Source organism: Talpa europaea, assembly GCF_964194135.1.
Source record: "Talpa europaea genome assembly, chromosome: 13".
NCBI classification, from domain to species: Eukaryota; Metazoa; Chordata; class Mammalia; order Eulipotyphla; family Talpidae; genus Talpa; species Talpa europaea.
Window position 1 is genome coordinate 11536198 of NC_140080.1, and position 14120 is coordinate 11550317.

Below are 14120 nucleotides of genomic sequence, written 5' to 3' on the forward strand. Positions count from 1 at the left end.
CTGAATCCTGACTATAATCTACATCAGCGTCTCCATTTCATAGATAAACACACGGGGGCTTTGCAATTAAGTGATTTATGCAAAGTCCTAAAGCCATTAAGCGGTGAAATTTAAATTTTAGTAGTCTGATTTCAGAGTCTACATTCTTCTATTCTGTATTCAATTTCTGAAAGGAATGAAAGTCTTACTATTTTTTAAGGTAGTGGGCATGACAATATGTAACTACTGTTAGGTTTTCTAGTATCAATAACATTAGCTAGTATATATGCCAAGAAAGTAAGTTTAAAGGATTAAGTCCACACATCTGTCACTTAACTATAGAGACTGATGTGCACCTACAACTTCACAAAGTTGACTAACATGGAATTTTAACACCAAAGTATCTATTTCTTAAAATTTACATAACCTGTACAGTGGCACACTCATTATCCCAATTGGGTGACTTTTTGAATTGAAGCAAGAAATTTTGAAATCCACCATCATCTGGAAATGAGCTTCCCTTCTGAAATTCTTGGGTAACCTCACTCCCCACATTTTAACTGTGCTTGATCCCAACGGTGACGTGATTATGCTAATAATTATGTATAACATTCACCCTCCATATTTTTTAAGTTTACATTTAACATTGAAGACTGTCTTCAGTATGTTATTTTAATTTATGAAAGACAGTGGGTTGCTTGGAAGACTCCCAAAGGAGACATGCTTTTCAATGATAAACAGTTGCTCAAAAGGAATGACTTGCTAGCAGCTCATACCATCAAACTGCCTAGTTTCTCATCTCGTCGGAGAATGTTTGCATTGGCGAAAATATGTAGTAATAATTGGAAGGTCCTGAATTCTATTAATAAACAGTGTTAGGTTAGCCCTGAAGCAGTACCAAAGGTATTAAACACTATTTTAATCCAGAGATTTTGCAGAATTATGCCTGATAGCTAATTTTAATACACAGAAAACCTATTTACAGTACTAACAAGTCATTTATTGCAGCATTAGAATGAAGGTGAATTTGGAAAGTTTAGCTGACACTAGCCATCAGTGTGAAATTATATTAATTTATAAGGGATTATAAATTAGTCTGTTATAGTATCCACATCGATGTATTAATCCTTTATTTAAAAAAGGTCTTTATACCACAACTGTGTTGTGGTGATTAAAAGTCATACATGGAATGATACTATCCATTAAGCCTACAGAGAGGGGCCTTGTTATTCATCAGAAACAAAATATCCAGACTTGGTTTTTTTTGGCTTGTTTTTTTTTTTTTAAGTGTATATTCACCAATAGAGGTCACTATGATACCAAGTCACTGGGTTTATTCAGCTATCACTAGAATTTAGAGGTTCTGGATTAATTTGAAATAAAAATGACAAAACATAAAATATAAATTCACAAAGGCTGATGAAGATGACTCCTCAATTTTATACTTTTCAATATGAATTAGCATACCATTTTTCCTACTGTCCTATAACTAAGACTGTAAATATATAGACATGTATATATTTATGCTTCTACATATAACAATTCATTATTTATCCAAGTCAAAAAGTGGAAACAATCAAGTCATCACATGTTATCTTATTTAGAATTGAGCAAATGGCTTCTGAAAAGTAAAGTATCAAAGCATCTAAAATCAAAGTGAAATAGGTAAGTGCACCTCCTAAGAATAGACACTTCACAGCTGAGCTAGGCAGTGCAGTTCAGGGAATACATACATACCCCGGAGGACACACACACATTATCACACACTGTGATAGGAATGCAGGCAAACTACAACAATGTCAATAAGCCAGGAAACACTACAGCACAGGGTTTAGGAAAGAACAGACTATCTCCTATCAGCAAGGTCAAGAGGGAAGCAAAGGCCAGCTACACAGTTTTAATATGTGAAACAGAGCCTCCAGCCTGGCAGAAAAACCTTCGGGTTGAGGTGCCTTCGCTGGCAGTGAAAGCCTAACTCAGGGGGAAGCATTCTGAGCCCAAGAATTCCAACTTACTTCCTGCCCCTTGGCTAATTCCTAAACACTTGTTGCAGGAGACACAATCTTTCATGGCATCATATTGATAAAATGATAGTCTAGAAATACTGAGTTTTGATTTAGATACAGTCACCTAAGAAATGAATAGCATCAAGTCACTGCATCAACCATTGCCTCACCTTGATGGTAGAAGGTGTGACAAGACAGGAAATATGAGGACAGGGATGAAGGAAGAAGAAAGGGTTGGGTACAGAGAGCGAGGGCAGCTTCTCAGCCTTCAGCCCTGATGTCAGTGTAAGGGGGTCAGAACCAGACCAGACTGTCCACTGGGATATTATGTTCTTGCAGCTGCAAACGCAGGCAGCTCTAGTTTGCATGAGCTGAAGATACAATTTTCATTTTATTTTGTTGCCAAGTTTTTATGACATGCATTTTCTTCCAATTCTTTTTTATTTTTTTCCAATTTTTTATGATGGATGTACCAAAAACTTGAATCTTCCAAATGTACCAAAAAGTTGAAATATAGTTGAAAGTAAAATGAATATCGTCCTCCCAGATACAACAATGATTAATATTTTGCCCCATTTTCTTATCTATACATCTATCTGTAAATATATTTATTTAAAGATAGGAAATTTTGATTTATTTTTGTGTCTTTCGTTGAACCACTTTAAAGGAAACTGCAGACATTACAACACTTAATCCTTCAATATATTAGCATGACTCTCCTAAAAATGAACATTTAGCCAATTCCTTATAGTTGATCATATATTAAGAAGTTTATAAAGGATTTGCCGACTCATGACAGCATCTCATCTTCCAAAGAAAAGTAACAATAATTTCCCATTACCATCTATTATTCAGTTCACATTCAAATTTCCACTTGTTTTCACTATGTGTTTGATATGTTTTGTTTTGCTTGAACCAGGATGAAGATTCATGTATCACACATACAATAACATTCCTTTCCTCTCTTTAATGCAACAACACTGAATTCTTGAAGAAACCACGCCAGTTACCTTCTGCAATGTTCTATAGCCTAGATTTACACAGAGGTTATTTTTAAAGCATCACAACCAAGATGCTTAATGACTGACAGTTGTACTGATGATTCACTACATGAGATAATCCTGATAGTTCAAATATGGTGACTATATTTTAGAACTTTAATATCAAGTAGTCAAGATCATATTCTATTCCCACGATCTATGAGGCATTATATGAAATAGAGTGTCGTAAGATGAGTCATAACATCCGTAATTAAGAGTAGAATAATTTGAAACAGATGAACAAGGAATAATGTGGTAAACAACGCTGTACCCAAGAATCCCTGATGCTTCACCCTAGCAGATTACAGTCCTTAGGAGACCCTGTCACTTATGCAAACACCATCAGTTTTGGGTTAAGAGTGACAAGAGGAGCATGAGAAAAGACCCTTTGGTAGTTTACTCTAAATCCTTTTCAGAAATCTTCAGGAAGCACATAAAACTGGAGCAGTAATATGCAAAACCTCCATCAGATAAATACTTTAGATTGTTTCTGAGTGACACACAACAACAAGACGAATACAAAATTTAGCATAATGATGAAAGAACTGCAGTGTTGCTCTGATCCGATTGCAGCCACAGGGCCTCTGTGCACAGGCTTCCTTCCCATGTGAGGTACCTGCCCATGGATGGTTCCATAACAAAACAGAATCACAGAGGGTTGTATTCATAAGCTTATCAAGTTTCCAGTGAAGGTCCAATAGGCAATGAAAATATATAATTGAAACTAGCACATGCAGGCCTTTGAGTCAGTTGCCAAAAAATACCATCCCAGGCCCATACTCATCTTAACACTGTGTGAAAGAATCCCCTAAATGGCAACGGTTGTGAAACACCCTGGAGCTTTAACATCAAAATGAAAGTATTTTCTGACAAAGAAACATTAATTCAAAAGGGCACCTGCACCCCAATGTTTATAGCAGCACTATTTACAATAGCTAAGCTATGGAAACAACCCAAATGCCCAACAATAGATGACTGGATCAAGAAGATGTGGTATATATACACCAAGGAATATTACTCCACAATCAAAAAAGATAAACACATGCAATTTGCAGCAACATAGATGGCGCTGGAAGGCATCATGCTCACCGAAGTAAGCCAAAAAGAAAAAGAAAAATACCGGATGGTCTCACTCATAGCACGAATTTAGAAAACTTAAATAAGGGACCAGGAAAAAGAATCACTATAATGAAGAAAAAATCAAAATCAACAAGCAACAAGCAAAATCAACAAGCAACCCTTATAAACCAGAGACACACTATCGGTGGGGGGCGGGGAGAGGAGGGATTGGGGTCAAAATAAGGGGAGTGCAACTGTATGGAGAATATAACCAAGTTGAAAGTGCATACATTGTGCAAAAATGAAAAATGATATAAGAAATATATTTAAAAAAAGGCAAACATTGTAAAAAATGATGTAAAATATATACAAATAAATTACTTAAATCATAAAAAAAGAAAGTATTTTCACAAAAATGAAATTATTGGGGGCGGGGGGCAGGGGAGGTTGGCCGATAGTCTTATCTGGTCCTGATTACACAGGTCATGAAATAACTCTGCAACCAGCACTATACATTTGGGAGAAAGGCAGAGAACACATCAGTTTACCTTGTTAAAGTATCTGATGATTTCTCTAATTCCTCATACTCCATGTGAAACACGCTGGAGAAAGAATCCTGAAAGAGGAACAACAACAGACTGACGTTTGACAAGGTAGCGACACTTACACTTACGCTATTTTAATTTAGTATCAGACTAAACTAGTCCAAGTGTCCATTTCATTTCATCCTCAAACCTGCTTCCCATTATTAAAAACCATGTTCTTATGGTTTCTATTAACCACTTGTAAAAATGCTGAATTGGTTTTAGTTTTTCTATCAGGTACTAATGAGTATGTTAGCTTCAAAATATCTATTTCTTCAAAAGGCTCAAGTTTTTAGCTTTTATGCATGCCCTGCTATTGTCAGCTCATTTATAAAACACATGCTTCAGTACTATTTTGTGAGATCATTGAAAGAACTGTGAAGACTTTCGCAAGAGAAAGAGTTTTGAAATTACATGAAAAGCAGAATATATATTCACACTGAAAAAATTGTAAGGCAACAATTAAAACAGTGATATTAGCTTAATCTGGGGAAATAGAGAACTTTTTTTTCTTGCTTTCAATTGGATTTTTGCTCATGTTGATGCATTTTTCACCAACAAATAATTATAAATGACCAAGTCACTTAATTCCTAAATCCAACAAATCAAGTTCAAAAAAGAAAACTAGATTAACATATATACTGCCAGGTTATACTTTAAGTCATCACTGACCCAAATCAATTGCTACCATGATGGGTTTTAACTGGTATAAAGACAAACTGAATATTAATGAAAGTGACATTTAAGATGACTAAAAAAAGGAATACCTTACATATAACTTTCAAATATTAAATGCTAAAGATCAGGTCACAGAGCAAAAGTGATAAATTGACATGTTGCATTAACGAGTTCTGACCTGAACTTTAAAAGTATAGCTATTATCTTATCATCCCTACATTAACATGAAAATATGAAGGAACATTCTATGAGAATATTGATAATCCTACAGCATTATGAATTCACATTCACTGTCTTAGAATTTACACACAGACACACAAAATTATTTCAGATCATGCTGAGTTACATGATACAATATCTAAAACAATTAAATTTTTAATGTATAGTTTAGCACTAAATTATCTTCTACAAATCTATTCCCTAAAAAAACCTCAATTCAGATCTCATGTGTGAGTTGTAACTGACCTAGACACAAGCAGTAATCCCTGCACTCTTTGTTAACCCACCAATTAAGGACCTATTCTTAGGGTCTAAAAGAAATAAGAAAATAAACAACTATGTCAAAAACCAGTATCCCAAAAGCATGGTTCATTGGTGGAGCATGAAAGGAACCACTTAAAGAAAGAGGGACGTAGGTCAGAGTCCTAAACCCAACAGCAAACTCAGCTGGCCTGTCTAGCAGCGGCCAGCCTTCTCTGAGAACACGCCACTCCGTTCCTCACTCACGTGCTTCCTTACATTGCAAGTCAGTGGATTTAAATCTACCAGCAGAACAGCTTGGTCATTTTCTACTACTGGTGAAGGTTTTAACGACATCCAGGAAAACTTCAGTCACACTATCTTTATTGGGTTAGTCCCTTTGGTCTCTAAACAATTACTAATAAAAGGAAATTCTTGTATTTGAATGTGATGATGTATTTCTCCCTCATGGTAGTGTGCCCATAGGTAAAGGAGCACAGGGACTTGGCCTTGGTGACGACTGGTGGAGGGCACAATGGTGAAAGACAAGGAGTACCCATGGCATCTTTACCCTCCATCCCTCTTCCACCAGCACTGCTCATACTTGGCTTTTCATAAACCACCACATCCAGCTGGGTTTGAGAGACGGTAAAAGCTGAGCTTCAAGGAATAAACGTTTGTCTTTCTAAAAATAAAAAAGTCATACTCTGTACTCACGGAGCAGTCTTCATCCACTATGAAGATGGTGCATTTCTGCACCTGCATGAATGAGATAATAGTGGCAGCTATTTTCTTCAGGATCACTTCTAATGATTGCTGTTCTTCAAAAATTAAGCTAGCAAGGTCGAGCAGCACCTAGACAAAAATATTTAGACATGATCAGTTCATAATCATAATTATTAATCCAGGAACTTTACACTGTAATCCATGAGCTTTACATCCAAGCATTTCATACATGCACATCTCTGCTTAAACACCTGTCGCTTATCAGTACAGGGCTTGCAATCACAGACCCTAAAACCAGAGTCATCACTTTTTAATCCTACTTTCCCTTCCTGCTAGCTGGGATCTAGGGCAAATTTCTTGAAAATAGGACAAACAGCAGCACCAAAATCAGTAGGCTATTGTGAGGACTAAATAAATTAACGTTTATAAAGCATTTTTGAACAGTCTCTAACACATAAAATGCATTATTTTTGCTAATGTTCCAAACTTTGGAGATCGACATTTGTTAATGTTATCACCATTTTCACAGAGCACAGCAGATTCTGTCCCAAATAAAAGAAGCTTGAAGAGTTCCTTTAACAAGTTCTTTTGTGTTTCTTCTAGTTCTTTCTCTTTCCACTGAATCCTAAAGAATTTCTTCTAATCACACAAAGCCTTCCTGTGATGAAGAGTGAGGAAAAGTATTACAGAATGTTTACTAGAGGTGTTACTGTTCTACATGAGATCTTAAAAATCTGTAGGAATCATTCTAGTTATGTGGAAAAGGGAAATATTTAGTGTACCAGAATTTGAGAGAAAGCAGCATACTTTGATCACAGTGTGTGAAGAGTAGAACTGGGGAGATGAGATTGTAGAGTTATACAGAACAAAATGCCTTGTGTGTCTTCTGAAGCAGTTTACACTGTGACGAGTCAGGAATAAAGGGACAAGACCATAGTTGTGTTCAGGGAAGCAGGGCAGGGTCAATGTGAGTTGAGAATAGCACATGGAGAACAGTCTGGAGAATGTCTCACCTACAGGCAATGGAAAGTCCAGTAACTTACAAACACAAGTTCTAGAAAGAAAGTAGAGGGTGTGGGAAGATGGTCAAAGAAATAATAATAAAGAATAACAAAAATGAAGGCATTTAAGTCACTGGACAAGTACATCATGATGAACAAGAGTCATACTGCATGCAGAGACAGGAGCTACATGCTACTGAATTTCTGATGAGTGGATGAGGAAATCAAAGAAGAAATTCAAAAATACCTGGAGATAAATGAAAATGAAGATATGAGTTACCAAACCTATGGCATGCAGCTAAAACAGGTAAGACACACGCATATAGCAATACAGGCCCGCATCAAGAAATAGTTCAAATAAATAACCTAACCTTAAACCTTAGGATACTAGAATCCAAGTAATAATAGAATTAGAAATGAATGAGACGTTACTACAAAATTTAAGAAAAAATCATGAGACTACTATGCATATCTACATGCCAATAATTGAATAACCTAGAATAAAAAAATTCTGAGAAATATAATTTTAAGACACAATCAGAAGGAAATAGAAAACCTGAACAGACCAATTAAAGGCAAGGAAAAGGAAACAATAATCAAATTCTACCAAAAATCAAAAGCCCCAAAAGAGACAGTTTCACTAGTGAGTTCTACCAAACAGTTAAAGACGAACTAATACCTGTTCTTTTCAATGTCTTCCAAAAAACTAAGAAAGGGGATTCGGATTCTGTTCTGATCATATCAATAAATGCAGAAAAAGCATTTGATAAGATTCAACATCCATTTATGACAAACATCCTCAAAAAATGGGAATAGAAAGAATATACCTAAACATAATAAAGACCAAATATGACAGACACACAGTTTATATCATACAAAATGATGAGAAACTGAAGACATTCCTCTAAGATCAAGGATTTCCATTTTCATCACTGCTTTTAAACATAGTGTTTGAAGCCCTAGCCAGAGCAACCAGGTAAAAGGAATCTAAGTTAGGAAAGACGCAGCAAAATTATCACTGTTTGCAGATGACATAATATACGTAGAAATCCCGAAAGACTCCGTTAAAAAATTAATTGAAACAATAAATCAGTCAAGTGGCAGGTTACACAGATCAATTTACAAAAGTCAATTGTGTTCCTATTTTCAAACTAGAAGAAAAAAATTCAAGAAGATAATCCCTTTTGCAATTAGATCAAAAAGTACTAGGTACCTACAAATAAGTTTAACAAAAAGGTGACTAATGTGTGCAATGAAAACTAAAGCACTGTTCAAAGAAACAGAAGACACAGAAATGGAAAGGGAGTCCTGCTCCTGAGTTGGAAGAATTAACATTGTTAACACGGTCATCTTACCCAAAGCAATAAACAGATTCAATTCAATCCTTATCAATTTTTCAAAGACATTCTTCAAAGAATTAGAGCAAACATTACTAAAATTCATATGGCACCACCAAAGTCCCCTGAAGTGCCAAAGCAATCCTGATAAAAACAAGATGAAAGTATGACACTCCCAGATGTCAAACAGTACTACAAAGCAGTATGGTATTAGAATTAAAAACAAACACCCAGACCAAAGGAAAGGAATTGCGAGCCAGAAATAAACCCACACACCTATGAACAGTTAAAGGGTCAAAAGTTCCAAAAGTATACACTGTAAAAAGAAAGCATCTTCAACAAATGATGCTGGCAAAACTGGAGCAGCACATGCAAATGATGACATTAGATCACTATCTCCCACCATATAAAAAAAATTAAACTCAAAATGAAAAATAGATTTGGATAGAAGATCTGAAACCATAAAATAGAGGAAAACACAGTCAAAACACTCCATGACATGGGCTTCATGGTGAGTTCTAGCATAACAAGGACACGGCAAGGGAATAAAATTAAGGTTGGAAGAGGCAATGCCTAATAAAGGGGGTTTGGGGAAACCAACAAATTAAGGTTAGACGACTGGAACTAACAGTGCAAGGAAAATATGCTAGGACCCAAGACACATCAAGGAACTAAAACACACAAAGCTAAACCAAACAAATCCTAGAAAAATGACCGTGGAATGAGGCTACCAGAGGACAAGGAGGGGACAGAGATGGCCAGGAGGGGGCCAAATGGATGGTGGTGTAGAATTATGGGTGCCTGGGTGGTGGGTGTGGCGTGGAAACATGCACCTGAAGAGGTATATGTATACCTGAAGAGGTATAAACCTTTGCTCCTACATTGTACAGTGCTGTAAACCAATGTTACCTCAATAAAAGATAATGCAATTTAAAAAAAGAATATGCACATATCTTCAAAATACATAGTACAGTTCTACATTTCTATCCAAGCTAAAATGGTGTTAGCTCTCTAGAAAGTCTGCAACTTGCCCAAGTGTCTGCTCAAAGAACTAACTTCAGTAATCATTTCTGCGGAGGCAGGTGGTGCCTGCTTCCCTGGTATCTGCTGCTATTGCTCAGTTCAAAGACCCAGAAATTACACTGTATATGAGTTAAGGGTGAGGCCAGCCTATGCTACCTCAATAAAAACTAATACAATGCTATTAAAACAAAGCGAGCAAGAAAAAGAGACATCAAGGAAAAGTCACATACAGGAAGATAGTACGGGCAACATTTACAGTTGTTACTTTAAAATTGACCTATGCAAAGTTTAAGTTAGTCATGGTTGTAGAAATACATGTGTATGTATACGTATATATTATCATTTGTACACATATGTGTTATCAACGTGGGTAGAGAGATGAAAAAAGCAGAGGTGAGGAGCAGTTAGGAAAGAGATGCCAAGATGCTCCTCTCATAAAGCCTGTAATGAGGAGATGATGTCTCTAGTGGACAGAGCAAACCTAAAAGCCTTACTGACATTACAGTTGCAATTCATCATCACACGGAGATACTGGCAGATAAGGGTAATATGGCAGGAAAGGTGGTGTAAGTGAAATAAATTCTTGCCTGACAATTAAAATTGTGTAACAATGCTAAAGCAACAGAATATGGAAAATAGGTTATGAAAATAACTATTAGAACAGTTAAAACACTGAGCTATCTGAATTTTTAGTACAAACATTTGTACTATCTGAATTTTTAATCACGTGCCCATATTGCTTGGATAAAAATTCACAATGGAAAAAAGAATGCCGAGGTTCTTTTCAGTAATCACACTTACCTGATTTCTCTTGTTCTCCAGCAGTGAAGTCTCATAGAGCTGAGCATTATGGAGAACAATACCACAAAATGCCAAATAAGCAGCAAAATCCTAGGAAACAAGCCAAATAAGAATTGTCTACAAAATGCCTTATTACATTACCCAAGTCACAAAAGACATTCAAAAATATTTACAGTGTAAATAAGTATTAGAAAGCCAAAGGCATAGGCATTCATCCAGCATAAAGCCAAGGAATGTTTCAATATGTGCTTTTAACATGAATCTATCATTATTACACTACACCATGGTGATAGGGTCACAATTATCAATTAAAATCAATCTTTACAGGACACACTATCACAATCGTTGATTTATTTTTGCCAAGAGCTGGGACAACCTAAAATGACCAACCTTTCCATTAGGTGTTCCATAACAGAACACAGACCCATGACCCCAGCACAGATTCTCAGGTGTCATCATCAGGACACCTGTTGTCTGTGACGCTGTTAATACGTGGGGTCCAACACGGATGCCAATCCAGCATTTGGGATGGAAAGAAAAATAACTATCTTGTTTGAATGGCTTCCAAATTTAAAAGCACCTACTAATTTTCAGGGAAGCGACAAATAGCCTTGTACATGAATAGGAAAAATTCAGTGGGCCCCTTGATATACAAATAATTACATACTCAGTAAGACAAATAAAACTGACAGAATGAAGTTGTAAATAAATTTCAGGGTTGCCATCCTTAAATGCCAACTAAGCATGTTGACGTGGTGCTTCTACTGTGTGAGAGGTCAGTGATAGCACTGACCCAGCTCTTTCCAGAGCTGAACTCATATCACCCAGCCTGCACTCGCACCTTGATGCCCCACTGTCTGTGTACAATGCTTATACAACATTCTGAAATTTGCTGCACCAAGAAGCGATTTCAATATTTAGCCAACTACTAAGGTTGGAGCGGGCCTTCGGTCCAGGTTGTATTTCTCTAGAGCAGGGTGGAAAGGTAAATGAGATAGTTCTAATACAGGCCATCCAGCAGCAGGGGCCGCAGGTGCACCTAGCGTGGTGGACGCACCCTGAGGGGCAGTAGGGGTGGGGGGGCGGGCGAGGCTTTTCTGCTGATTCCACACCATTGGTTCTCTGAAGGGGAGCCAGGTCTGGATTCAACCATAGCAAAGAGTCATTTTTGCATCGTTCAGTTCATTTTCAAACAAAAAATCATCTTTTTAGATCAACCATTTTTGCAACAATTAATTCTAGTAGTCTCCACACTCTACAGACAAAGCATCTACCCAGATGTACTTCTCATCAGACACACGCTTTGGTACCTTTTCATCTTTTTCAGTGAATGTCCCACCGTTTCCGGATTTCTTATTGATGGCCTGGGCCACACCGACAACCTGGTATGGGGAAAGAAGAGAGGTCATTCTGGTGACTCAGTCACTGGTGTAACTTGACCAAAGTATGTTTACAGAAGAATATCTATATGTGCTTTACAACTAAACTAAGCTACAACAGCAAAACCAACTAATTTGCACTAATTCTCTGTCATTTACTATAACCTTTATTCCTGGTAAGAGTTCAAATGTGCTTAGCTTCTTGCATCCCAAACTATATTTGATTCTGTAATTTTTACTCTGCATTGTGAAAGAAATTATTGGCAATATTTTATGTGAATGGTTTTCATGGTGGTTGCAATAAAAATGAATACTAAATTCCTATCACATTTCAAATGAAATATGGTAAAAACATTTATACTGGTTTGCAATGAATATTTCAAACAGGCAAAATGCTCTATTATTAAAAATGAAATACGACCCCGTGGCCAGTCACACAAGTTATGATACAGAAAGACCATGGGAAAAGAATTCCCAATGTAGAAATATGGTCAAAAGGTCTTTTGACATTTCTGTCCTTGAGAATGATTTTACTATTAATGAAGTTATTTTAGGGGAAAGGGGTTTTATAGAAAACAAATTAGGAATTAATATGCTGAGCCTTATTTCAAATAGACCAGAAGGTACATGAGGGACAAACTGTATCATGAGAATACTAAGCTAATAACCTCTGGGAAGCCATCTCAAGTTTTCACAAAAGATGTCGCTAGACTTCGAGAACCCCGTCATATTTCTGTTCAAACATTTCTCTTACTTACCCTGTTTCGTTCCAACTGCAGTCTGAGTTGTCCCCTGAGTCCTAGGAAGACTTTCAACTTACTTTTAATTTCTCTTTCCTTATAAACCTACTCTTTCTTTCCATCTGCAATTTAACAGTAGGACAATCTATTATCCCCTAAATAGCCACACTTCAGGAATATAAAGTTTTATGTGGCTGATCCTTCCTTGTTTTTTCAGCACCCTGTAGTCACTGCACTCTAAGAAGAGGATGGAAAATTCCCCTTATAGCACAGCAGAAAGAGGAAGAGGAAACGCATACCTGTCTGAGGTAGTTTTCTGTTCAACAACTTCCCCCGCAGACCCATGACAGAGTAGAGAGACATTCATGAAATTAACTAGACTCACCCAATTATCCTCTACCTTGTTATTGTCCTCGGTTCAGCTCCTATTTTTGTACATTGCTTAGCTCCTGAACATGCTAACGGGTTTCTCGGTGTTCTAATCTCAATGACTACATGCCTATAGCTTTAGTCCAAGATCAAAAATATGTGAAGTGGAGCTAAGCAAAGTCTCCTGAGGGCCACTGGGGTGTAACAAAATGGTACCAGACAACCTGGTTATTTTGCGCTTTTATTCATTTCCTTCACAAACACCTAGGAGCCCACCATGTGTTGAGGAGTGATAAAAACAGAAACACAGCCCTGAACGAGTTCAGAATCAAGAATGAATGAAAACTATACACACAGGATCAATTTCCCAATACAGAGGGCCCACAGACTGCTGGGAGCTCAGACGGGGGGCACCTAAGATGAGTAAAAGAGAAGCCATTTGGGGACCTCCCAGGTGGCGCAGCAGTTGAGCACTGGGTTGCGAAGCTGCCCGCAGACTCTGCAGTGCAGGTTCGATCCCCGGCTGCTCCCCGGCCACCGGAGGAGGGTCCCGCATGGCACGCAGACCTCTCCTGCCTCCCGTTGCTCCCCTCAGCAGTGTACTTTATCGGTCTGCCTGTTCTGTTCCCCGCTCTGGTGAATTCTCTCACCCTCCCGTGCTTCTGACTATACCCAGTGCTTGCATAAATAAATAAATAAATCTAAAAAAAAAAAAAAAGAGAGAGAGAGAAGCCATTTGTGTAATAGAGGCACTAAGTTTTCTGTCTTTAATAAATGGTTTTGTGAAGAGATACTTTGTTTTATTTTACCTTCTCACAATGTTTGTATTTGGGGTGGTGGTTCTCCCACCACCACAGTACCCATCACCACAGTCCCTTTGGAGACACTTTAATTTTAAATCATTTAAAGGAGGGTGTGTGTAAAACAGATAAAGAGACA

The 14120-nt window shown here is 37.3% G+C and overlaps 1 protein-coding gene across 1 annotated transcript in view; it reads right to left on the minus strand.

Moving 5' to 3' along the window:
• Positions 1-14120, minus strand: part of PDE5A (phosphodiesterase 5A) — a gene marked incomplete at both ends in the record, with an annotated part of 113575 nt that overhangs the window by 50590 nt on the left and 48865 nt on the right. Inside the window, 4 exons of the mRNA XM_084252122.1 lie at positions 4633-4700; positions 6523-6660; positions 10694-10783; positions 12004-12075. Of these exons, the coding sequence (XP_084108248.1) occupies positions 4633-4700; positions 6523-6660; positions 10694-10783; positions 12004-12075 (368 nt within the window). The remainder of the gene's footprint in view (positions 1-4632; positions 4701-6522; positions 6661-10693; positions 10784-12003; positions 12076-14120) is intronic.